Genomic DNA, 25,630 nt, shown 5'->3' on the forward strand with positions numbered 1-25,630 from the left:
GGCCCAAATTGCAGCTATATTTCAATGCAAAAACTGCAGTGCCACTTAAGGAAATTGTCTCTGTTTTCCTGAAATCTATTAACAAAGATTAAACCTCGGTGTCTTGTATCTTGGTTACTTAATTCACTCCCTGGGTTGAAAAGGCCAGGCCTATTTATATTCTTTGGTCTAAAATTAAAAGGTGAACAAAGGCTTTTGTAAGAACAATAAATTCACATTCCTTTATGGGACAAAATGGAAGCTGCAAATTACTCTTGAATTTACATTTCAAAAGATATCCATTCCTCTCCCAGTTTACCTGCCAAGACTTGAATTCACCATGGAGTCTCTATTCAACCTGATGGAATTACTGTTACCTCCAGCGCAAGCTAGAAAGGGATGTCAAAGTATGTTCTCCTGAAAGGGTTAATGAGTTTCTCTGTTTCAGCAATGCCAAGAAAGAGACTGGACTGTCCACATCGTCCAGCATCGTCCACGGGCACCTGACATTCACTTTTCTTAAATCTGAGAAGTTGGGAGGAGCTACTCTATTCTCATTTCATTCCCGGCTGCCTTGTTAAACTCACTGAGGCTCAAAGAGCTGCAATAACCTGCCAAAGGCCTCACGGCCAGTAATGACAGAGCTGGACTCAAACCCGGGTGTGCCTGACTGCAGTGGGGTCCACGGCAAGTATCCGGTATCACCTTAGAACAGGCCAGGACGTAGATCGTGGGTGGTTCAGGTCCTTCAGGAGGTCAGATAAATCACTGGTGCTTAGTAAATGTTTGCTGAATAAACAACTAAATGCAGAGGTGAGTGGAAGGGGTCTCCCCCACATTCCAGACCCTATATCCTGCGCCCCACCATCCCATGGCTGGGGACACGGCCTCTCATCTGGGATCTCTGGCTGGCCGCGCTTACTCCTTACAATGCACTCATTCTACGTGTTCATTTCTCCCACTTGCTGTAGAACTTCTTTATATTCAAGACTTCACAATGGGAGCTCAACAGATGTTTGATGAACCACATCAGGAGCTTCTAAGATGTACTTCTCCTAGACCAGCTCACCAATGACCCAAGGATAGTCTGCTCAGGAATGACACCTGTGTACAGAGGTGCACCTTGAGGCTGACGTTCCCAACGCTCTTTGCCCAGCAGGCTGCTCTGGAAAACTAAGAGCAGGCATTTGTGGAGGAGAGTTTGTGGCAGGTAGTGAGTCAGCCCAAGTCATCCCTCACAGTTCCCTTGAGATACCTGTGTCTGTTACCTTATCTTACTAAAGGCTTCTCTGTAGGCCCAGTCCCAGAGGCTCAAATCCTCAGCTTTATCTTGTGCTTCTGCTGTTTTTCTCTTGCTTTCATCTAGTCACTGGGGGGCTCAACAGACATTACCTCCACAATATGGCTTCCATCTGTCCTTGCCTTTTAATCCCACTGCCTTACCCGGGTCACCTCTTTCTCTCAGTGCTTTAGTTATCCTGCATCCTGCTGAACCAACTTGCACCTTTCTCCCAGGTTCATCTTCCTAACTCAGAATTCTGAATATTTCCATCTCATACCGTCATTTGTTCCACACTGGCAATGACTCAGCCAAGTAAATCTTTTTTCCCTTGAAATTCAAGGTCCAAACTCTTCTAGCCCTATACGTTACCCATACTTGCTTCATTCTCCTACTGGAGAGGGCAGGCTCTGGCTCCCACTTATTTTTATATCCTTTGCAGCATCGAGAACAGTGCTTTTGACATAGCAGGATCTCAGTGTATATTTGTTTCCATTCATTTAATTTGGTGTAACATCTACGTCATGCAGCAGACCTCCAGGAGCAAGATTCTGGATCAGACCCTCGAGCGGACGTTATGCCCACACCCAGAGAGAAAAGCGGTGATCAGGCCATTTGCAAAAGGATGAAGAAGGATGGATTTGATTACATCAGGCATTCTGCTTTGAGTAGGTCATTCAGTTTTCTCTGTATTTCCTGACCTTTATCCAGCTCAGTCTGCTCTCCCACTCAACTTCTACTGCTGTCCTGGGTGACTTGAACTTCTCCATGGACATGAGCTTCCACACTTTGGCCTTTCAACAACTCACCCTCAATGTCAAGGATGTTCCCGTCCTCTCTAGTCATGCCACACCCTGGGTTTTGTCACTTCACAGACACCAAAGCTTTGGCCACAGATTCTAATTCTTTTTTACATGAATTACTGCATCCAGTTCCTACGTTCCTTTATCTCTCTCTCCTAGTTCACCACTTCCTTATCCAGCCCAGGTACCATGGTCCATCACTTTAGCCTCACTGTGACCACCACCCTTAATTTCTTTGTTCCACACTCCTTCCACTGCACCTACCACTGATATCACCAATGGCATTCCTAGGCTGCTTGGGAAGCTCTTGGTGCCACACTGACCTGGGCCAATGCAGTCTCTGCCCCTGCCCTTTCTAGCAACTCCTTTCCATTGGCATTTAAAGCAACAAGGGAAAATAACCTAGCCTTCACTTCTGGATCTCGCTCTTTCTACTCCTCACAGCCAAGTATCTGCAAAGAGTGGTCTCCTCTCGCTGCCCCCACTTCCTCAAGCTCTGACCCACCAATGGCGGTGAATCAAAGACTGAGCCTTGAGACCAGCACGGTCCAGTATGATAGCTACTGGTCGCATGCAGCTACTTAAATGAAAATCAATGAAAATGAAGTGAAACTAGTTTATGGAAGCCACCTTTCAAGTGCTCCATAGCCCCATGTGGCACAGATTTGGAGTATTTCCACCATCACAGAAAGTTCTGTTGGACAGTGTTTGTTGGTCTATACCATTCCCAACTTGCTCCTCATCCTGGTCTTCCTGTTTTAATAAGTAATAGCCCCATGCAGCACATGATCCAAATCTTTTATAAGGAGCTGTCACTGTGGATTACTCCTTCTCAGATACTCCAGTCTGTACACTTCCATTCAGAGACTAAGCCTTGACAATTCTTCCTCTACCCACATCTCCCCATCTTGGTAGCCAGCATCTCAGCTTGGGTCTCCATCAGCTACTCTGTTATACCAGTGGCTTGTTACTCAGTTCCCACATTCTCTACATGGTGGACAGTGGGCCTTTCTAAAAATGCACAATGGCTCTTCAGTGACTTCATTTGCCTTAGGGATAAAGGTCAAACGTGTCAAAAGGGCAGCAGCCCTTCCTGAGCACATTCCTGACAGCCGCCCTCCCCAGCCTCATCTTCTGCCAGTGCCCCCCAGCCACACGGCCTTCCTGCAGCCCCCAAACATGCTTCAGCCTTTGTTCACTTCCAGGCTTTTACTCCTTTAAGTCCCTCTGTCTAAAGCACTCTCTCCTTTTTGCTCAGCTATGTAACTCTTCCTCGTTCTTTCTTCACGTCTTAGGTAGATATCACATCCTTTCAAACCCACACCCCTGTCCCCATCCCCAGGCCAGGCTAGGTGTCTCTCCCACATGTTCCCCTGTCACCTGTGCTGACTGCATCTCAGATCTCATCACACTGAACTGCGATGTCCTCACTGTATCCCCATTACCTACGTGGGGGCCAAGCACAAAGGCTGACAATGTCATGAAATCTGATTTCTCGGTTGGCCCTTCATTAACAGTAAAGGTGGTTAATCTTATTGGGTGCTGCAGGAAATGGAATCAGGCCAAGTGCAAAGACTTCTTTGATAAGCCACTTTTAATTAAAAGATGAAACTGTCTCATATCTTTCTAGAGCCATTTTCTACACTGTGATGTGTGACCCATATGGGTAGTACGATCAGTATGGTTGGTCATGACCCAGTATTTAAAAAGGATGGAATGGAATAGAAAGTAGCAGAGTACATCATACATATTAAGGGTGAATATTTTTCATGAAATCTTTGCTTCAGCTGTATTTGTGATATGTGTGTATGTACTAGGCCATACTGTAAAGCTTATCTCTTGCTGTGGCTCACAGAGGTTGAAAAATACTCTTCTAGGTAATGCTTGGTTGATTATTCCCGGAGCAGACATACAAATAGAGAACCAGCTTTAGAAACAGCATGTCACATTACACATGCTCTATAATTTTCAGTTCTGTCTTCAAGTGTCCTATAATTTTCATTAAATTTTCAAAAATAGCTTGCAAATTTTCTTTCATTTTGTGCTATCAAACGTATTCTGAAGGCTAATTTTTACCAGCTATATTGAGTCCTCAGCATCTGTTTAGAGATACAGAGATCTCTGCAGCAACTCCATAGATGGAGGGCTTTCATCTTCCCTGGTCAGCTTCTGAAAGAACTCCCTAAGAGCAGCACTGAGCTCACTTACCCGGGTATGGTCCACGGAGCTCTGAACACATGAGGTGCTCAATAAATGTCAGTTTGAACACATTCATTCAACATTTTCAGAAATAAGGGTCCCCTACTTGCTACCTGATATTACACATTCATCTGTCCAGCCACCCAAACCAGGGTGAAGTGGGGGAGCGTCACCACACATGCATTTTCTATCCTCCCAACGATAAGAGAAAAAAAATCAGCATAATTGGTACTCTGTGCAGTTAGAGAGCTCTAAAAGCCACTACAACTTCCAGGAAGGCCTAAATGTTTTAGTCTGAATTACCGCTGAACTTGTTTGAACTAGGTATTATTATACCTAGAACATTTCTATTTTCCATGAACCAGAAATAAGACAAAGATGCCATTTAAGTTTCTCCATATGTACCAACAGATGTGGATTGATGATAGTGATTGAGAATATTCTGAGGTCTTGTCCTGGGCATGGCAAAAGTGATCACGGCAATTGACTGAAAGTTATTTGCTATAGGCAGAGATAGGGCATATGTCATGTATTTGCCATTCCCCAGGGAAAACCTTATCTTATTAATGGATTTAAGGGTGAATAATTTTCTTTCACATATCAGTTATATAGGAAGTAATCTCATTATGCAAGTAATAAAATATATATATATTCATTCAAATTTTAAAAACAAATTTAGAAAGTATCATTTATAGCCTCACTATTCAATGATAATAGCTGATACCATTTTCACATCTAGTGTTCCAGTATTTTTCCATATTTATATATACTTTAAAAACATTTGCATATATAATATATTATAGACCTCTTTTTCCCCCTCCACATATCATGTGCCTTTTCCAAGTCTATGAATATTTTTCTTTCCAGAACTTTAAAGGGGAACATAAATCCTACTGGAATTAGAGCTCATAATGGATTTAACTAATTCCCTGCTGTTGGGTATTTAGGTTGTTGCCAATTTTTAACTTTTATAGACATTTTTATAAACATTTCTATAGTTAATTCTTTATGCTCATCCAGGTTATATACTATTTGGAATGAGAAACTTTATTTTTACTCTGAAGATATAGGCCATGGTTACTTTCCTTTCCACATCTATTTACCATTTAATGTCCATTAAAGAAGACCACAGCTTTATTATTCAAGAAAAAAAGTTGTCCTATCTTGATCTTGGCCTTGACAAAGGGAGTTCATAAAGCAACAGTGTGGTCTAGAGGGAGAAGGGTTACCTTGTTGGCCTTTCCAGCTTCTCCCCAGCCGGTCCCAACACCCTGGAAGAACCATGGGCTATTCCCATCCTGTTTTCCCATCTTAAAAATTGGGGCATTAGACTTAATTCCTTCTATCCATACCAAACCTTGGAATGTAGGGTCTATAGCATGAAGGTCATATTTGCCCCATCCAGGAAACCCAAGGTAAATAAACTAAATCAGTTCGGAAAAATTTAAAGGATGCAAAGTTTCCATTTGCGAAGCATTGTGAGGATACCTCTCTCCTCAAGCTGGAAGCCCCATAAGTGAAGCTTTCCACAAGCTGCTCATGGGTTGCTTAATGAGGGTTCCAAATGACACCATCAAATTTCTTTCTCTTTGGTGCCATCGCTTTTCCTCCTTATGCCAATGAGAATTAAGGGTGGTACAAAAGCATAGTTGATATCAACAAAAACTCTGCAATATCCAGGGAGTGTGTGAGTTTAGGTCTAAACCCTGAGCAAAATGAACAGACTTGATGTTTCTCTTGTTTACCAAAAAACCTCATAGGAAAAATGACAAACTCAAGAAAGGGGATGATTCCACTGATATGTACTCACCTGGTTATAAGCATCCAATTCATTATTGAGGAAATAAAGAGATAATACGTACCCAACAAACGCAGGAGGAGAAAAAGAACTCCCAGGGCGTAGGATTTGAGTTCAGGGCTGACTGTCCTACGTGCAAAGAAGAGAAGAGGAAAAAAGAAAAGATTCTTATTGCTCCACTTTAATTAACAGACCCCAGAGTCATCCGCTGCTGTCCATCAGTGTCCTTCTGTAGAAAATTATTAATGGTTTTGTGCTTTTTTTTTTTTTTTCCACTTTCCCTGCCTAAACTCTGAAAACTCCCTGAAACTGCAGTGACATAAGTTTAGGAATTTAACAGTTTTTTATTAACTAAAACTAATCTTGTTATTTGAAGGATGGAATGCAAATTTGGTCCACAAGGTCTTTCATCTTCCCTGGTCAACTTCTGAAAGAACTCCCTAAGAGCAGCACTGAGCTCACTTACCCGGGTACGGTCCATGGAGCTCTGAACACATTAGGTGCTCAATAAATGTCAGTTTGAACACATTCATTCAACATTTTCAGAAATAAGGATCCCCTACTTGCTACCTGATATTACACATTCATCTGTCCATCCACGCAAACCAGGGTGAAGTGGGGGAGCATCACCACACATGCATTTTCTATCCTCCCAATGATAAGAGAAAAGAAATCAGCATAATTGGTACTCTGTGCAGTTAAAGGCACTTTGCTTTTGCTGGGACAGGGAAACATCTTAAATTGGTGGGTATATGTATCTGGGGAAAATAATGACAGGAAAGACAGTTCCCCTTATGCTATACAAACAGGCAAGAACCATAAACACCTCTGTCATTCTAACATCATTTTGTGAAATCAACCAGACTAGCATGGGTTGATTCCCTAGATGGACCACTTGTGAAATAATCCATTCATCTATATCCAGTTTTGGTACCTTTTAAATTGGAAATGTACCTTCATCTAGTTGCATCACTTTGTTTTGAACCGACTCAATGTCCTTGACTTTGGTTTACCCACAACAGTCCCTGAGCATGATCTTTTCACACATTTTCTAGAACATTCTCAGAGGGTAACACTTTCTGGGATAAGAGTGACAGTAGAGGGGGTTTGGAAATGGTGACCAATTCCAGATAGAGAGGCCCTCACAGCTGGTCATAGATTGCCTGTGTTATGCCTCTTACTCTTGAAACTAGTATTTACTCAATGCTTGTCTTCTCTCCTTGAGGCCAAGGACTGTTTGCATCTCGTTCATCATCAGTGTGGTGTGTGACACACAGCACATGCTGAGTGAATGTATAAGTGGGTAGGTGGGGGGCACATGTCTCCCACTAAGCCTCGGGCAGCCCTGTCTCTGGTGTGCTGGTAGAGGGGGAGGCATCTGACTGACCACATGCACTCCAGGTCATCCTGAACACCACCAGCAGAGAAACTTCCTCTTGTCCCGTCCCCATTATGAGTCTCTAGGGAAGACGGGGAGGTAAGTGCACTACTCTGCCCCCTAGAAGGACCGGGCTAGACCTAGAGACAGTCCTGGGTGGCTGAGCCTCAGGAAACACCAGGAGCATTTCAGCGTGGCCAAAAGGCCAGGAAGACTCATGCAGTGCAGGAAGGACCTAGGCAAGCAATTCTGCAGAAAATAAACATTAGAAATAAAGTTACCAATGGGACATCTAAATCCAGTGGGATACCTAGTACACAGGATATATAACCCATCTCTGGACTTGGTAGCTAGAATACTATTCTTAACCGACCCCAGGGGTCATTCCTCCAATCATCCAGTGGCAACCATCCAATGACCCACCACCTGGTTTGAGAGTCAGATGGGCATGCCTTTGGCTTCTTGGTATATAAGGCCAAAAGACACTGTCACACCAAAAAGGACATGGATGTTGTTTTCACAATCTTTGCCCTATTTCTGAAAACTAAAAATGTGTCGTTCTTTGGGAAATACACGTTCCTTCTCAACTGCAAAGAGTCCAGTATAAGTAAGCAGTCCCAGGGCAGCAGGTCAAGACTTTCCATTGAATGACAGGGAAACCACTCTCTGGCTGATCCAGCCAGATACCTGTACAATATCAAAGATGAGATCAGTGTTTCTGGACAGAAACATGGTCAGTTTTCTTTCGAATGTGCATAGAGCAAAATACAAGCTCTTTGGAGTTAATATTGGCGCCATGGTTTCACTTTTTGCACATTCATTTGAAGGTACTGACTTGAAAGACACAAAGATAAAGGCAAATTCTCCTTATCAAGAAAACATGCTGGCATAATGAGCTAGAGTACTTATCACTTGAAGTTTGGTTTCCTTTTAGCTATCATGTCACTAGGAATAAAGTGAACAAGATGCTAAGATCTCCCTTCATATCCTGTTGGGAAACTGGTTCCCACAGGAGCAATAATCCTTCTCGGATTCAGTTATGGAGAAATGGAGGGTTTGGGTCAACATTACTGAAAGTGCCAGGCCAGGCCAGGGAGGGGGCCTTAGCTCCACAACTTACTAGCTACATGACCTTGAGGATACTGCTTAATCACTCTCTGAGCCTCTGGTGTCTCCCCATCTGAGTGCTAATAAAGAAAGATGCAAACACAGGAAGTTAAAACAAGAGCCCAGTGCGGGCACCTAAGTGACTGCTAGTTGGTATCCTCTCCTGCGGATGTCCTGAGCACTGTTGTTGGCAGGTATGTTTCTGTCTGGAGTAAGAGTGGGAGTGGGTCTATTGCTCTGGCATGGGACGAGGGCTGGTGCTCATCTGGGCTGTGGCTCAGACTGTTTGTGCCCTTGTACCTCCCTAGAACATCTGTGATGGCAAATTGGAGTGGATGGTGATGGAAGACGGTTTACCCTGGACCCCTCAAAAGGCTAGTGGGCACATACCTCCAGCTATGACGTAGACAAGGCCCAGCCTGGGCCATCCAGGCCATCTGTTGCTGGTGCATTGAAAAGCAATCAAATATTTCCTGAAAATCTCCTAGAGCTATTTATCAAGCTGAGATTTGGAAGTGATTAAGATTTCAACTGACTTTCTGTGTTTGGTCTGCCAGCTACAACTACTGAGCTGGGTTTTTGCAGAGGAGTCAAGGGGAGAGAAAAAAGGGGACCAGTCATTGCTAATGGCTGTAAAGGTCATTTTTCCTGCTTCTTGGTGCCTTTTGTGTGTGAACGGCACAATATAACTTCAAAGGAATTTCTAATAACAAAAAGTAATGCAGCCACCCTAAACCCATACCTGAGATCTGATGGGTTTTGTCCATGTGCATATTATATATAATCATCTTCCATATATAATTTAAATTCAATAGTTCATTTCATAACACTTTTCACATTCTTAAGAATTTTCATTATTCCACTGAGCTGCGGTACTATAATTTAACTCACTATTCCAATTCAGAGTTTTCTGCTATTATAGTTAACATTAATAAAATCTGTCTCCACTGAACTTTTCTTCTTGTAGAGAGTATTTTCTTAAGACAAGTAGCAAGGGGTAGGGTTACCACATAAAAGATCTGAACATTTTTATGGCTGTTGACTTACATTTGCCATACTGCTTTTTGAAAGAAGTGATACGCTTCTCAAAGCCACCAGCAATATGTAATTTTACCCGTTTTGCTACAGCCTTGCTTACAGCACTGGGTGTGAATTTTTTAAATCTATTTTTCAAATTTAATAAGTATAAAATGGTAATTTGCTATTGTACCCTCAATGCTTCTGCACATTAAAAGTGCTTTACTAATGACCTTATAACATAAGTACTTTGTGTAAATTCTTTTCCTCGTGAATTTATAACCAAGATCAGGAAGTATGGTAGGCACAGTGAGAAAAAGAGATAGGCCAGATAAAGCAGCTGGTGATGTACATTTGTACAGGCTGCATCCAAGCATTTCATTCCTACTTTTATCTCTAGCCCTTGGGATTGAATTGGTTTGTTTAGATAACTGCATCCCGGTGACATGGATCTGTGTTTGGTGCCACTTCTTCTGGTTCAGATGGATGCCAGAGCGTGGAGCATTCTGCTTTTAGGTTCCTCAAACAGATCTAGATAACCTTGTAATTGTGTAAGTTACTCAGAATATTACTCAGTAATTCACCTTTGAGGCACCTCATCTGCCCCCAGGACAGGTCCTGAGAGATGGGGAAACAGAATTACGGGGGGCTCTCTCCAACCATCCACTTATACAAAAGCAGTCACTGCTTGCCTTCCATTAGCCACTCAGCCCTGCATCACAGTTTGTCAATGACCCCTCACATCTTCACGGCATTTGCACACACATGGTCTCGGCAGGACCCACACCACGGCAGGAGGCAGGCAGGACCCATGACATCACCTCCAGTTCCAGATTCAGAAACAAGTCTGAGGGAAAATGGGCCCAAGGTCATACGGCTAATCAGTGCCCGGACAGGAGCCAGACACAGGGACTTGGCTGGTCCAATGTCATTTTCATTTTACTCCAACAATGTGGCTCTTTGCAAATATCAACGAGGGACCACGGTCCCTTTCCAAATCACCTGCAGAGTCTATTCTTGGGATGACATGAAAGTGTAGTGTTCTCTCTTGGGCTGTGCTTTCTACTTTTGGTGTGAGGTCTCTATCAAACGTAACCGATTCCTACCAGCCTAGGGAAGCTGGCTTGTAAGACTCATATAGTCCCTGGAGTTCTGATTTCCAGGAGAACTGCAGACACATGGCAGGTGGGGAGGGGGAGACGGGAGGCTGGCTCTTGGGTACGGGTTCCAGGGGCTAAGCTTACCTGATAAGGATAATGACCGAGGGAGTCTGAGCCATTGCCCCAATCATGCTGCAGACACACATCACACACAGGAAGGTGAGGAAGGCCTCTTGGCAGCCAGGACTGGGGCATTTTCCAGGGACCACGGTCGCATTCTCAGGCGGGACGGTCGTGAGGCACGCACAGCTGGTGAGATTCTGAAAGGGAAGCATTCAGCCCTTTTAACTGGGGGTATCTCCAGTTTCCCAATCCAAAGCCATCCAGCAGCTGGAACTGTCATAGCCTTATTATACATTCTGTAGCATTTCAGTAATTAGGCCTGAATAAACGAGTTAGATTTTTTTAAAGAGGCTGCAAAACACATGTAAATAAAGGAATATTTATGGGGAGGTGAGCTGATTTCCCTGTCTCCTGTGTATTTCGTATCTATGCTCAAGAATCCCTCAATAAGCCGAACCGCAAACAAACGTGTCCCCCCCCAATACAATTAGAGAGGAAATTGTGCTTCCACAATGTGATAAAACATTGCCAAATTAACAATGTAATCACTTGCCAATTTGTCCTCTCTTTTATGCAGTTATAATTACACTGAAGTATATTAAAAGAAGCAAATCAGGTAACCCGCATATGGTTGCTGGTTCAGGGTCCAAGGTGGCACTTGGAACAAAGGATGTGCACCGTCATGCGTGAAGTTGCTGAGCTCGTCGGGCTGTGAGAGGGGGCAGCTAATGGGAAAGTTCTCGAGTGGCTGAGAAAGCAAAGAGGGCGCAGAGATGCCAGAGAGTTTAGAGCAGATCGTGGGGAGCGAGCTGGAGCCCAGCGAGATACATTTATTAATATATGATCAGAGAAGAGAAAGACAAGCGGCTGCATTCCGTTTGATCTTCGGGTGGATTCTTGCCCAGCCGCCCCTGCTCCCCAGCACAGTCCTGGCTCACGCTTGAGGAATTTCTGATGGCAAAGGGAAGAGCGGGGACCGGGAGAGGCAGTGCCGTGCCGAGCCAGCAGCCGAGCCAATTAAGGTTCGATAATAATAGTGCAGAGGCCTTTAATGAATACAAAGTGAAAACAATCATAAATGATTCATCGCTTTTCTTTCCAGGACTGCTCAGCTCTCAGGGCACATGCCGAGGTAAACCCTCCTGAGAGTCAAACAAATACCCTTTGGCTTTTACATTTCTCCTCCTCAGTCCGTCTCCCCTCATCTTTGTTCCTCTCCTCTTCTTTCCCCAGAGGACATACACATTGGAGCTTTTCTTATCCCTTTAAGCTACATGGGATGCTTTCAGGGGTGTCCGAAGACTGCTCCCTCCATCCTGTGTGGCTGTGTCCTGCCCAGGAGCTTTTACCCATGCGAAGTCGGGGAGACCTTGGGTGGGGCTGGAGCCTTCTTCCTAAGCCATGTGCCACAGCAGGTGCCCTTGTGTAAATGGTCCCATCACAGCACCCAGGGGTGTTTACTGTCATTCCCTGAAAAGTGCTGAGGCCCTGCCCCTCTGTCCCTTTCCATATACCTCTGCCTGGAGACATACTAGCTCTTCTGCAAAACCCCGTGTTGATGTCTCCTCCAGCTGCAAGGCCGCCCCCCACCCCCGCAAGTCGGCCCCCATGTGAGCTGGCACTTCCCTCCGTGAGGGTACACTCCACACCCCACAGCAGAGACCCTCGATACCCTCCTGGAGGAGACCTTGCGTTCCTGGGATAAGGACGTGTATTACCTGTGACTTATTGAGCATCGTCTCACAGCACAGCGCTGAGACACAGCAGGGGGAACTCAGCAGCCGGTTTTAGAATGCCTGCGTGAACAGATCTTCCTCTGCTTTTATCAGGAATCAGGCTTTCTCCCCAAGTCTAACTGAAAATGCCTCTTCTCTGCCTTCCGGGGAGAGGAAACTGCTCCTCCTTCTCCGCCGACCCCGACTTCACAGCTAAACTTTTCTAGCTGTTCACACTCACCACCTCCGCGTCCTCACCTCCCATGCTCTCAACTCACTCAAGCCGGCTTGGGTCCCCACCAGCAGTAATCGGATCAGCTAAGCTCGCCAGTGGCCTCCATAGCCTGACCCCACCATCCACTTCTCTCTTCCTGGAGGTCTCCCTCCCCACCCCCAGCATGTGCCTGTGACCCACTTCCTCCTTGACTTCCACAGCTTGCTCTCTGGTTTCCTTCCTCCCTCTCTGGTCGCTCCTTTTGCATCTTCCTTGCTGGCACCTTCCCCGGACCCCACTTTAAAATGCTGGAGCTCCTTGGGGCTCTGGTCCATGCTTTCTTCCCTTCTCGCGCTGCACTCTTCCCTAGATTGTTTTACATCTACGTGCTTTCCGATTACTCTCCTGAATTTAATCCCTAGCCCATATCCCTCCCAGACCCACTCGGGATGCCCCTTCCTAAGCCTCTGAGCATGTTGAGATATCAACACCGACTCCGGGATGAGTGCCCTGCGTGGGATTCCGTGCCGGCATCTTGGCACTACTTTGCCATCCACAGCCGGAACTATTTCCCTAGGATTCCCTTCCCTGCATGGATGAAGCTGAACCGGAGGGAAACACGGACGAGATCTGGAAGTGAAGCAGAAGCCGTTACTCTCAGATGGTCAGATACGGGGACAGACACACGCAGAGGTGCCCAGAAGGGGCTGGCTGGTCCTAGCATCCCTGTGTGCATCCGCCTTCTTTACTGACTACCCTGCCGACAACAGAGGGCCCATGGCCACCTCTACTGACCTGGACGCAGGCTTGCTGATGTGCTTCCCCAGACCCTTCCCGGAATGCCCCCTTCATCTCACTGAGCAGCCACCTGGGAATTTCCCATATGCCTCGACTTGCCCACCTGAGCTGGTACTTCTGGGGATGTAGTGAGTGACTGTTCTCCAGTCCTTCATCTCACTTCTTCCAGATCTTAATTTCCCAACTCCTCCACATTCACGTTAGTTCTATTTCCTATACTAAACCCTTTATTTCCAAAAGACTTGTGGGTGCTGTTTTCCTGACCAAACCCTGACAGATACACATACCCCTGGCCCCAATCTCCTTTCCCTCCACATCTCTTGCCTTAGAAATGACACCCTGTTAACTTGATAGAGACCTGGTGGACCTCCCCCACCCCTTACTCCTACGTCAAATCCATCTTCCTCGTGACCATAATGCTAATAAGGACAGAAAACACTGCGATTTTGATCCCTGACTTATCCCCAGCTCTAGAGTATGGTATGGAATGAATGAATGAATGAATGAACGCTCAAGTCCCGTTCATTTTATCATATCCTAAACACCTCTCAAACCCTGCCCTAGTTCAAACCACTCCCATCCTCCTCTCTTTGATCCCTGCTGTAGCCCGCGAGGAAAAAGAGATTTGGGGCTGGGGTCCTTAGAACCACGTGGCCTCGGAGAGTGCTCAGGTATAAACAGGGAACAGGCCCCCGGTGGATGCCCGTGGTCTTGTTTTGCCAAGTACCCCAGGAACTGAGTTCTGACTCACGTAGCCCCTTAGGAATGTGATGTCATCAGAACCCTTTGAATGAACTGTGTGATTGGTGAGCTCTGTTTAGTTTAATAAGTAATCTGTAATTGGAACCTACACCCAGTCTTAGATTTCTGCCCTGTACCTAGGCTATGGCTCAACTGTATTACATTTACCATAAGAGGAAACTGCCTGGCCCCTCCCTGCTCTGATAAGTAAAAAACGCCTTCTGAAATTCTCTGGATTAGGCCTGTGATCAAGGCCCTAATGGAATGGGTCAGAAATAAGATGCCTTTATCTCAGTGATTATACAGCCCTTCTGGTCCGGGTGAGGTGAACGTGTCCAGGAAGGCAACATCCTGTGAATGGCGTGAGCGAACAGCGGGGCTGAGCCACCCTGGGATTTGCAGCCAAGGCAAAGGGGACAGGTGAGAGCACAAAGCCAGGGGGTGGAATGGGACAAGAATGGACCCAGGGCAGCACAGGCTGATTGGACAGGAATAAGCGCTTGTAGGGTACAGATGCCAGGAGAGGAAAAGCAGGAAACTGGTACAGGACCAGTGATCATACTGGCTTGCTGGTGCCGAGGAGAGAAGCTGGAAATGGATGGGTCGCTCTCAAATGCTCTAGGCAACTCTGTACTAATTTATTCAGATTTAATGTATTTGAGAGGAGCTGTGAAAAGAGGCTGGGGAGGAGGTAAGCCGAGTGACCTGAGTGGGGACTTGGCTGGGTTTCCTTTTTAGTTAAATGAGTCAATCTGACAGAATGAACAGAAAGTGCTGGGTGGCCCCGAGGCCTGGGGCGCAGGCTGGGACATTCCTAGGACCCTTCCTGCAGAGAATCCAAGGAAAAGTGCTAAGCCTAAGTCCTATGGCAAGGGATGGGAAATGTCCTTTATTTGGGCTCAGGTGATAGAAGAGACCACAGATCACCCTGGCCATTGTGCTAAAGGACCTGTGAGGCTCTGGGCGTACAAGGCCAGGTTAGGGAGAAACTTCCACCCTGATGTCCCAGTGTGGTGGGAATAATCATCCCAGGGTGCATAACTGGAAGAGAGGACTTTGCACCAATGAGGCGTCACACTACGATCCCAAGTGAGAAGGAAGAGCAGGACAGCCTTTCAGCTGATATTAACTGGGCATGTAAGTGGGAACACTGAGACCTGCAAAAGCCCCAAGCAGTAGGAAGTTTGAAAATATAGGGATAACCTGGGTGTGGGGGAAGGAGAAGATAGAGGTTGGGATACTAATTCTCACCCTGTTTGTATACAGCAGTCCCGTGGGTGGCGCCAGCGCAGAATGCAGCTGGACCTGGGCAACGGCCTATAGACAATCACGGCCTGAATGAAGTGGTACCCCCCAGTGCTGTCCTCAGCAGCCCCCAATATATTTAACTGTGAAGGAAGTGCACTAGGCTCCAGGAGATTAGTCTACTGCTCCTGACCTGGCAAATGTCCAGTTTTCCATCCCGTGGCAAAGGAACATCTTCCCAGTTTGCCGTTCTCTGGGGAGGAATGTGGTCCCCACTGCCTCCAGGACAGTTGGAGTCTCTGTCTGGTGCCAGGCGTGGGGTGGCAGGACCTAGCTTTCCTGCCCTGAGAGATCATGTTGATAATCAGATGACCACGGTGCTCATGGAGGAACTGGCCTGACCACATTTGGAAGCAGTGGTGACCTGGCGGACAGAGTGGGACTGGCTTGGAAATTCTACAAGAACTTATCCTACAGACAGACTTGCCCAGGCACAAAATGATGTCAGTATACAATTCAAGTCACAACACAGTCTGCAGGAGCTAAAGTTTTGCAGCCCTGAATGCCCATCAACAGGAATTGGTTAGATACATTCCAATAGGTCCACACACGGAATATTATGTAGCAGTAAAAAAGGTATCAGAGTGCTCTTTATGTACTAATATGAAAAAAACTCCAAGATAAATTATTGACAACAAAATAACTCACAAGTAACAAGCTACAGTATAAAATAGATAACCAACAAGGATCTACTGTATAGCACAGGGATCTACGTATATGTATAACTGAATCACTTTGCTGTACACTTTGCTGAAAATAACACATTATAAATCAACTATACTTCAATTAAAAAAATCAATAAACAAGCTACAGAATAATAACTTTTGGTGCATTAAAACCCAGTAGGATATACAATTATCTGTTGGGCAGAGTAGTGGGTTGAAAAGTGGGTGAACAGGAGACTGAGGTAGAAAGGAGTTTCCACTCCCTCCTTTTTGGTTTTTGAACCACACAAATGTATCATCTATTTAAAAAAATTTAAAACTCCAGAAGAAGAAATCAACAAAAGAAGAGCACAGTCACTAAAAATTGTACTCTCGTTCTACATTCAGTCATTAATTTAAATTGAGAAATGTTTCTATTCACATGCAATGATGGAATAAATAATTACAATAAAGCTGGAGAGCATAAAAATAGAAAAATGACTCTCTCGAATCTAGGATTCATTTTCTATTGATGAAGGAAATCATACGCATGCTATTTTGACAGCTCATATTATAAGAACAAAATACTCCTCAGCAGTGTTTCAGAAGTATCTGGCAAATAAAGTTGTTTTTGTTTGGGTTTTTTCCCCCAATATTCAAGACTGATGGATCAATTCTATTAACTGCACAAATGAAACTAATCTCTAGGTTGAAAAATGACTTTTCTAAGGGGACAGGCATGGGGGTGATGGTGTTCTTTGTATTAAGAGCCTGTGAAAACTTGAAAGTTTCATTCTCAGCATCCTGGAATACTGTTTTTGGTTTTCTTTCTGAAATATATTCGGTTACCAGGAAGAAATGACAATCTCTATTAAAGGTCGGGCCCTAGTGCTATAGTTCAGAAAGGGGGTTGGCCAGAGGGAGTGCCAACACATGCAGTGTTCTGTCCTGCTTCTGCCTGATGACCGAGATGGCAAAGGACTGAGACTGTACCACAACAGCTGGGACGTCTTCCTTCGAATGACAACATACTCGCATGTGTCCTAGACTTCTATGGGATCCTTTCATGATTCAGTGAAGTTCCTCAGACATTCTCCTGTCATTTATTACTGTCTTTTTGTAGCTTAGAATCTCTTCACCTCACTGACCCAACCCTAGCTGGTTTTTCCAGGTGAAGACCTCGGAGCTCGTCACAAAGAGTATCACCGGCAACCCACGTGCCTCAAGGCAAAGGGGAGATTGAAACACTGCCAAGAAGAAATGCGCTCTCTTGTTCCCTGGCAGGGTCACTAGCTGAAGGATAATGGCCAGGGAGAAAAACCCTGCGATGAAACCAAGACCTCCGTCCACCCTTCACCTCTGTAACCTGCATCCTGTCAGAGCCTTAATTATCTCCTGCCGAGGGGAAGGAAAGGGCCGTTCTTCGGGAAGCGTCGGGCTTACTCTTTGCTCCAGCCATCTCAGGTGGAAAGTGTGGGCAGAGCACAGAGAAGGAGGCAGCTGCAGCTCAGAATGAACACCGGGCCCCTCCCTGTATCTTCCTCCTTCCAGACTCCAAGCCAAAGCCTTGCCCTTGTCACGAGGTTCAAGCCTCCCCACCCCCCCATGCTCACACACATTCCATGCTGGGATGTCCTTGCATCCTATCCACCAGGCAACTACCCACGCATTCTCCGTGGATGAAGCCTGGTCCTGCCCCTGCTCCTCCTCCAGGAAATAACATCCACACTCTCTCCTTCCAGCCCCTCCCCACCCTGAACCAATTCCTACCCAAGCAGGCAGAAGGCTCCAAGTTCACTAATTTCTCTACATACCTGTTTCCTTCCATTAGACTGTAACCACCCAACCTTTGATGCTGGATCTTTTTTTTAAATAAAAATGTTTTTCCTTATTGGAGAAGGGATGCATGTTCATTTTAGGCTATTTAGAAACATACAGAAAAATGTAAAGAAATATATAAAAATTAAGTTTTTAGTCCTAGCCAGAGATAATGTTCTGTGAACATTTTATATAACAGGCTTATCCTTCCAATCTTTTCCCATGCAGAGATATACAAATATTTAGATTTTTCTTTTCCTTTACTAAAAGGGATCATAATCTAGATATTGTTCTATAATGTGCTTTTTTCACTTAATACGATATTATAAACATATAAGGTTAGCTGCTGCTCCTGGGTGTTCCCTTGTAACATACTATTAATATATTACATCTCATCTTATGGTAAACATGATCTCCTTGCCTTATTCATCTCTATATTTCTAATGTCTAGCCCAGGGCCTGAGATATATTAGATGTCCTGGCAATGCCCTCATTGGGCTTGACTTCAGAATATTCCCAAGTCCCTCTGACAAGCCATCACCAGGATGAGGGCAGACTTTTAAATCAGTTCTGGCAAATGGGGTCAGGCCATACAAGAGGATTTGCAAACTCCAGACCTTTGGGGACCATTAGGAAACAGATGAGAAAAATGGTCCAGTGTCTGGGGTGACCAGTGGTGGGGACCATGGCTAAGTGGAGAGCAAATGTCTTGTCTAAAGCATCAGTCTCCTCTTAGCTCTAGGCAACTGCTGCCCCATCGGGGTGCAGATGCCATGTTAATTCTCATCCACCTTTCTGGCCTTTCAGAGAGGCCAGAAATCTAGATTTGTATATGAAATATCCTGGCTGTCAAACCTTGGTTCAGCCACTGTAGATACCCCTGCTGGCGGATACGGCATTTAATCGACCAGTTTGTTTCTTCTGCAGAAATATGCCGACATGGCACCTCTAACCTCCAGCTTGGTTTCTACAGTGGTGAACCCAATAATGGTGAGATGGAAAAAGAGACTGAAGGATGAATGCTCAGTGTCAGCTCAGATGCTGCCCTGTTTCTAGAAAATTTTAAGAACTCATTCCTTTGACTACAGCAGTGGTTCCCAACTGGGGGGGATTCTGTCCCCCCCCCAGGGACCTATGGAACTATCTGGAGGCATTGGTGGTTTCACAAATGGCAGAGGGTGCAGGGGGTAGTACTGCTACTGGCATCCGGTGGGTAGAGCCCCAGGGGTGCTGCTAAACATCCTCTAGTCCCACAGCAAAGGATGATGCGGCCCAAACTGTCAACAGTGCCCAGTGGTTCTCAACCTTGGTTACATAACAAAAACACTTGTGTGTGTGTGGGAGGAGTGTTTAAAAAACTGATGGCAGGTAGAGCAACTAAGCCCGTGCACCACAACTACTGAGCCTGCGCTCTAGAGCCCACGAGCCACAACTACTGAGCCCGTGTGCCACAACTACAGAAGCCCACGCGCCTAGAGCCCATGCTCCGCAACAAGAGAAGCCACCACAATGAGAAGCCCACGTACCGCCACGAAGAGTAGCCCCCGCTCACCGCAACTAGACAAAGCCCGCACACAGCAATGAAGACCTAACGCAGCCCAAAAATAAATAAACAAATAAATTAAATCTTTAAAAAAAAAACAAAACTGATGGCAGGGTCCCACTCCAGAAAGAGGGAATCAGAATCTCTGAGGACTCTGAGGATAGACCTCAGGCCTCATGTTTTAAAAGCTCCCAAGCAATTCTAATGTGCAGCCAGGACCGAGACCCATGATATTGAACGAGGGGCACCCTGCACGCGTCCAAAATGGGGCTGCCCCCTCGCCTCCCCGCCATAGCACCTACTCAGGGCTCCACTCAAACAGGCGCTCGATAAATCCTTGTTGCCTGGATGGGGGAACAGATTAGTTGTCTATCATTAGCCCCCTACAAACTGCTGTGCTGGACTTGTACTGATTTTCTACATTCCATTGGTGGCTGATAGAAGCTTTTTTAAAGTCAATTATTCAGTACATCAAAAGGATACAACTTCCAGCAGTCAATCAGCAGCTACCAACATGCTTTCTGTTAGAATAATTACTTCTGAGAATGAAAGGTACAGAAACAATCCGGACAATATATTCATGCCAAAGGAAACTTACAAAATTAACTTGCTATCTTTTTCGTCATTCCTCCTGGTCATATGCAATGAGAAGAATTAGAAATTGTATATTAAATGCAATTCTGGAAACTTCCATCACTATCACTCAAGGAGAAATGAGATCAGAAAATGAAAAACAAAACCCCCAAGCAGGGCAGAAAGGGAAGTCTAATATCAGGAAACCGCTAATGTGAACCAGATCTCCTAATAATCAGAATGATTTCATCAGTGACTTATTCGCATCTAATCGAGTTAGGGGAAATTTTCACAAGTCTGGGTGGAAGCTATCAAGTGGGGAGAGATGAGTATGCAAGAGGTGTTTAGGATTGAAATCTGCACCAGCCAACCAACCTGCCTGCCAGTTGTGGTATTACTGCCCATGGCGCCCTGGGGCTTGCTGAGGTTGGCACAGAACCTCCAGCCGGGAGCAGAAAGCCTGGGGCCTTTATCCAGAGCCATGGCTAACACTGGGAATGCAATGGTCCACAGCAGAACCCCATCCCTGGATACTGGAGCCTAGTGATGGACTGGTGATGGAGACGCAGGCGAACATGGGCCATTCAGTCCAGTGGAGGGGGCAGGTGCTGAGGCCTCTGCAGGAGGGGTGCCAGTGCAGCCCTGGAAGCAGTGAGGAAGTGGGAGGAGGCATCTCAGCTGCACATAAGGAGGTGTTAGGGATGTGAAGGGCTTAGGGGAAGACAAGCCCTGATGAAAGAAACAGCATGGACAAAGGTCTGGAGGTAAGAGAGAACTGGGTGTGCTGGGGGCACCCCAAGAAGTCTGACACAGCTAGTGGTTCCTCAGAAGGTGGGCAGAGTGGGGAGGTTGAGGCTGGAAAGGCAGCAGGGCCAGATCGTGAAGGCACAATGTCCCGACTGTGGGGGGCATGCATGGAGAGCTTCTTTCTGGTGGAAAAAAGGTAGGGATCCTAAAGAGGGAAGTCACAGGGTCAGAGGAAGACACTGGGATTGGCGTCAGACAGACCCTGCATTCCCGCGCCAACGCCACCATGCTCTGCGTGACCTTGGCCAAGGGACTAATCTGTAATCAGGGAATAAGCAGAACACCTCCTTGCCAAGGCTGTTACGAGGATGAGTGAGATATTGGGCTGGCCGAAAAGTTCATTTGGTTTTAAGTAAAAAATAAAGACATTTTTCATTTTCACCAAAAACTTTAATGTATTCATGAACCGAATGAACTTTTCGGCCAACCCAATATATGTGGGGCTGGGGGTATAGGTGAAAGAATGGCTGCGTTGACACTGGGAAAGGACTCCAGTGGATGCAGAAGGAATAACTACAAAAAGGGGAAAGAGGGAAGAGAGATGAAGAAGACTATAGTCTGTGGAAGATTTCTGAGGGGAGCTTGGAGACAAGAAAGGAAGAGGAAGAGGAGGAGGGAGTAAACGTACCAGGAATCTAATCCACTGTTTTGGCATTTTCTCAAAATACTGAGATTCCTCTGACCCTGGGCCAAGCTGTCACGGGCCATGAGGGACACGTGGAAGGCCCCGTCACCTGGCCCGCACCGGCTCTCAGAAAAACTTGCTGCTGTTGCAAGTTTTATGGTTGTGGTTGTTTTTAGGGCTCGACCATCACAAAGGCCCCTTTCCAGGATACACGTGGCTCTGTGGCCCCAAAGCCCTCGTCCACCCATTGGAAGGCAGGGCCTCCAGAGATCTGCCTCCGCGGGGTGGAGTGTTATTCCCATCCCAGCCCTGGGGTTTTCTCAATCTCTGCCCTGTAACTGTGGGGGGATATCACCTCTCTGCTTTGCCTGCACCCCAGCAGACAACATGAGGTCTACGGTACTGTGAAGAAAAGGCAGGTGTCTGGGGAATAAACCGTATGTCCAGAGGGAAGTGGAAAAGCTTGCCCTCTGATGATAATTGCATTCCACGGCTTGCTGTTTCAGCAGCTAGAAGCAAACCCGGGCCTGATTAGGCTCTTATTCAATAAGACTCTCGTCCATGCAAGATCAGGAGACATGGATTTTTCTAGACTATTTTTTGGTCAGAAAATGCTGTGGAATAGACTGCTTTGGTCTCAGGATACTAGCCTATACTGAGTCAATGTCATTCTTATAACAGCACAGTAACCAAAACTGATTTATAATATAACTTTTTGGACATTAAAATGTTAATGAAATTGCTGTCATGAAAAAGAATAGCTTGTATTTTTATTTTAACCATTCTCAAGGTCCCATCTCTTTTTAAAAATTCATTTCCTCTCACATGAAGAAACTGCTTTATCATCTAATTTAAAAAATCAGTTCCCCTCCCCCCAGGGTGATTTACTTTCTCTATAGAAAAATGGTAGTAACCGGCCAAGAATCTAAATGTTAAATGCAAGGAAAAATGAGATCTTTGGAAATGAAAATAAATGATCAATTTTTCTTCCTTCGGAGAAATCGCTACTCCCAAAAGATACAGGATGTGGAAAGGGGAGGAAACAAATGATTTCAACTCTAAGTTCCTTGAAAGCAGCCACTCAGCCTTCTTATCTTTCTTTCCATCTATACATTTCTGGACATTTATGGAGCACTTGTGGATGCCAGCTCTCACTTAGGAAACTCACAGGTCAGGGCAAATGACAAACAGATCACTGCAGTGAAACGAGAGAAGTGCCTCCAGGAGAGACAGGTACTAAGACTGCACGGCCAAGAACCCCAAAGATAAAGGAGGGCAGGGATGGTATCACAGAGAAGGGGGCATTTGAGTAGGGTATTGACAGGTGAGTAGGAGTTGTCCAATTGGAGGGAGAAGTAGGAAAAGACACATGTTGTGTGGGGAAAGCTGAATACCACAAACTGAAAGGAAGCACAGCTGAAGAGCATGGCAGAGGACAGACACATGCTGAAGACACACACAAACCCAATTCAGTGCCTAGATCTTATCTTCTAGCTGACAGTAGCATTAGAAAGGGTCCTATGCAGTATTACAGAAATCATTCTGGCTTCAGTGTAGAAGACAGACCAGCAGGGGGTGATCCTGAGTTGTGAGGCCAGGGAGGCAACTACTACACTGGTCCAAACAAGAGATGAGGAGGGCCTGCACCAGGGCACTGGTGGTGTGGATGCAGAAGAAGGGCAGGTGAAAGAGACGCCTGCAAGGTGGGATCAGCAAGACTGGGTGAGCAGTCCCTTAGCCTCAAGTTTTCATGCAGAGAATGTGGAAAGCTGCAGGCTGACAGCCAATTGTATAATTCATGCTGAGAAGGAAAGAGCCAAAAAAAAATGATAGTGGGAGGACGGAAAAAGGTGGGAGGCATCTAGCTAAGAAGAAAAGGGCAAAGGAAACTGAGCAGAGAACAGGTTGGATTAGTGCCACATAACCTCAGGTTTGGAAGAGGTCTTCCCTGATAAGTGGTTTTCTAGCCTTTCTTTACATACTTTTGTTGATGGGGAGCTCATTACCCGTAGAGTCAACCCATTTCATTGATACCTTTTGTGAGTTCTTTGAACCACAATCTTTTCCTCTGGCTCCACAGAGCTTCCTTTGAATTTTTACTTTCAGTTGCTCAAAGACACTTTTTGGAAACCTATTTGATTTAGCAAGAAGCAGCTGGATGGCCTGGCAGGCCTCCCATCCTGTTGATGGAGAATCCTCCACTAGAGCAGGGCAGAGGCTGAGATAAATTCACAGTGCAGGAACACAAAGTAGGGGACACGTGTGGTTGCCCACTCTTGCCCTTGACCTTGGGTTTTAAGCTACTTTAGCTGAGTCCCCTGACCCATCCCACCCCATCAGAAAATCACCAATACCGTGCTGTTGCAGCCAGCAAAGCAGGCAGACAGGTAGGTGATGCCATCTGCTCCACACACTGGAGTGAAGGAATCCGTTTGGCATTCACAGTTTTTATTGCAGGACGAGTAGGGGTCCAGGGCCGAGCCAGGTGATGAGCTGGAAAAGACAGGAAACGTGGAACCCATCAGAGAAAGGTCAACTTCTGTTGGATCCCCCCAGTGACAGCCCTCTGCCCTCTGCGGTCGTCATGGTTCAGGGAAGGAGGGCCATCAGTGCTTGGACTGTGCATGGATATACAGAAGCTGCCTCTGCCCGTGTGCTCCCATTCTGCCTGTTTGACCCCGCAGGGTGGCAGATAAGCCCGGCCCTACTTCTCCTGACTTAACTTCAGGAGAAGGCCTGGTGGCCTGCTCAGAGGAGGAGACTGGTGTGGAGAGGAACTGGTACCCTGCAGGCCAACCATGCTGCAGCCCTGATGTTCCAAACTGGATTCCCAAGGCAGCTGCAGAGTCTCATGTAGAAAAGGGGACAGCTATTGGCACTGGATATGTAAGGACTCTCTGTAATTCCCTCTAAGGGCAAGTCTGATTGGACTTTAGTTCAAAGTCTTGGGATAATAACTAGGAAATAAGTTGTCCTACAAGAGCTAACTTCTTTCCATTCTTCTCTCCTTTATTCCCCTCCATCTCTCCCTCCCACACTTATCAATACCTACCATGGCTCAGACCCTGTAATTACTATGTGAGTCTAATGATAGCTTCTGATGGTTTAAGGAATTGTTGGGACTTCCCTGGTGATTCAGCGGTTAAGACTCCGTGCTTCCATTGCAGGGGGTGTAGGTTTGATGCCTGGTCAGGGAACTAAGATCCCGTATGCCGTGCATGCGGCCAAAAAAAAAAAAAAAAAAAAGGGAATTGTTGAAGTCTCTTCTGTCTTTTATTTTAAGCTGAATTTTAAAATAAAACTTATTTTTAATTTTCTATCTTCACGTCATTCCTAAAGTCAAGTGCCAAAAATAGGCACTCCTCTGGGGAGTGAACGTCTGACTGTCTCCCCAGTGCTCCCTTGGCCGCCTGGGAGAGAGCCTTTCAGTGGAAGTCAGCCCTCTCTGCCCAGAAGGTTCACATAGATTCTTCGACCCTGGGAGGAAGATGCAAAGGCATCATCGACTTTCCAGCTCATGGTCACTAGGGACAAAGCTGGCTCCATTAACCTACCCCGGAGAGAGGGTCCTGGCATCCTGGGCAGGCAGGGGTGGCGAGACCTTTCTGGGACTTACGTGTTTCCATAGGGAACAGTAACCCCAGCCACAGGGCCCGTGTCACAGCCCAGGAAGAGGAAGGAGACGTAACAAGCGGTGGACACCAGGTTGACGAGCATGGCCATCCGAATGGCCCCGAGGGCAGACAGGCTGAGTTTCTTCACCAGGAGACCGCCCAGGAAGATGCCCAGACAGGCACATGGGATCGCAGTCATCCCTGGAGGAGAGCAGAGGGGAGAGGACCATTAGCCAGGGAAGAGGGGCCAATCAATGCAGACACTGGGTGCCAGGCCCGAGGCTGAGTCCTGCACGGACAGGATTCCCTGTGACACCACTGTGGTGCCACTTGCTCCACTGTGCCCCAAAGTGTCTGTTAATGGCCTCATTTCTACCCTCAAGGAGCTCACGAAAATTGGGGAAGACAGACACGTAAGAACTCAATGATTAGGAGTCTAAGTCATACACC

At 46.1% G+C, this 25,630-nt stretch overlaps 1 protein-coding gene and 1 long non-coding RNA gene across 3 annotated transcripts in view; one reads left to right on the forward strand and one right to left on the reverse strand.

Annotated features, from left to right (window-relative positions):
• LOC309654686 overlaps nucleotides 1-25,630 on the forward strand; it is a 1,153,334-nt gene that overhangs the window by 635,836 nt on the left and 491,868 nt on the right. The window lies entirely within an intron of this gene.
• The window catches only part of SLCO3A1 (solute carrier organic anion transporter family member 3A1), a 320,904-nt gene that overhangs the window by 13,918 nt on the left and 281,356 nt on the right, over nucleotides 1-25,630 (reverse strand). For both annotated transcript variants that reach the window (XM_082449080.1, XM_082449079.1), the window contains exons 6-9: nucleotides 25,183-25,381; nucleotides 23,921-24,059; nucleotides 10,805-10,980; nucleotides 6,123-6,187 (exon numbers count right to left, since the gene is read on the reverse strand). In XM_082449080.1, the coding sequence (XP_082305206.1) occupies nucleotides 6,123-6,187; nucleotides 10,805-10,980; nucleotides 23,921-24,059; nucleotides 25,183-25,381 (579 nt within the window). The remainder of the gene's footprint in view (nucleotides 1-6,122; nucleotides 6,188-10,804; nucleotides 10,981-23,920; nucleotides 24,060-25,182; nucleotides 25,382-25,630) is intronic.

The sequence above is a fragment of the Balaenoptera physalus genome, assembly GCF_965194825.1.
Source record: "Balaenoptera physalus genome assembly, chromosome: 2".
Classification (NCBI taxonomy): domain Eukaryota; kingdom Metazoa; phylum Chordata; class Mammalia; order Artiodactyla; family Balaenopteridae; genus Balaenoptera; species Balaenoptera physalus.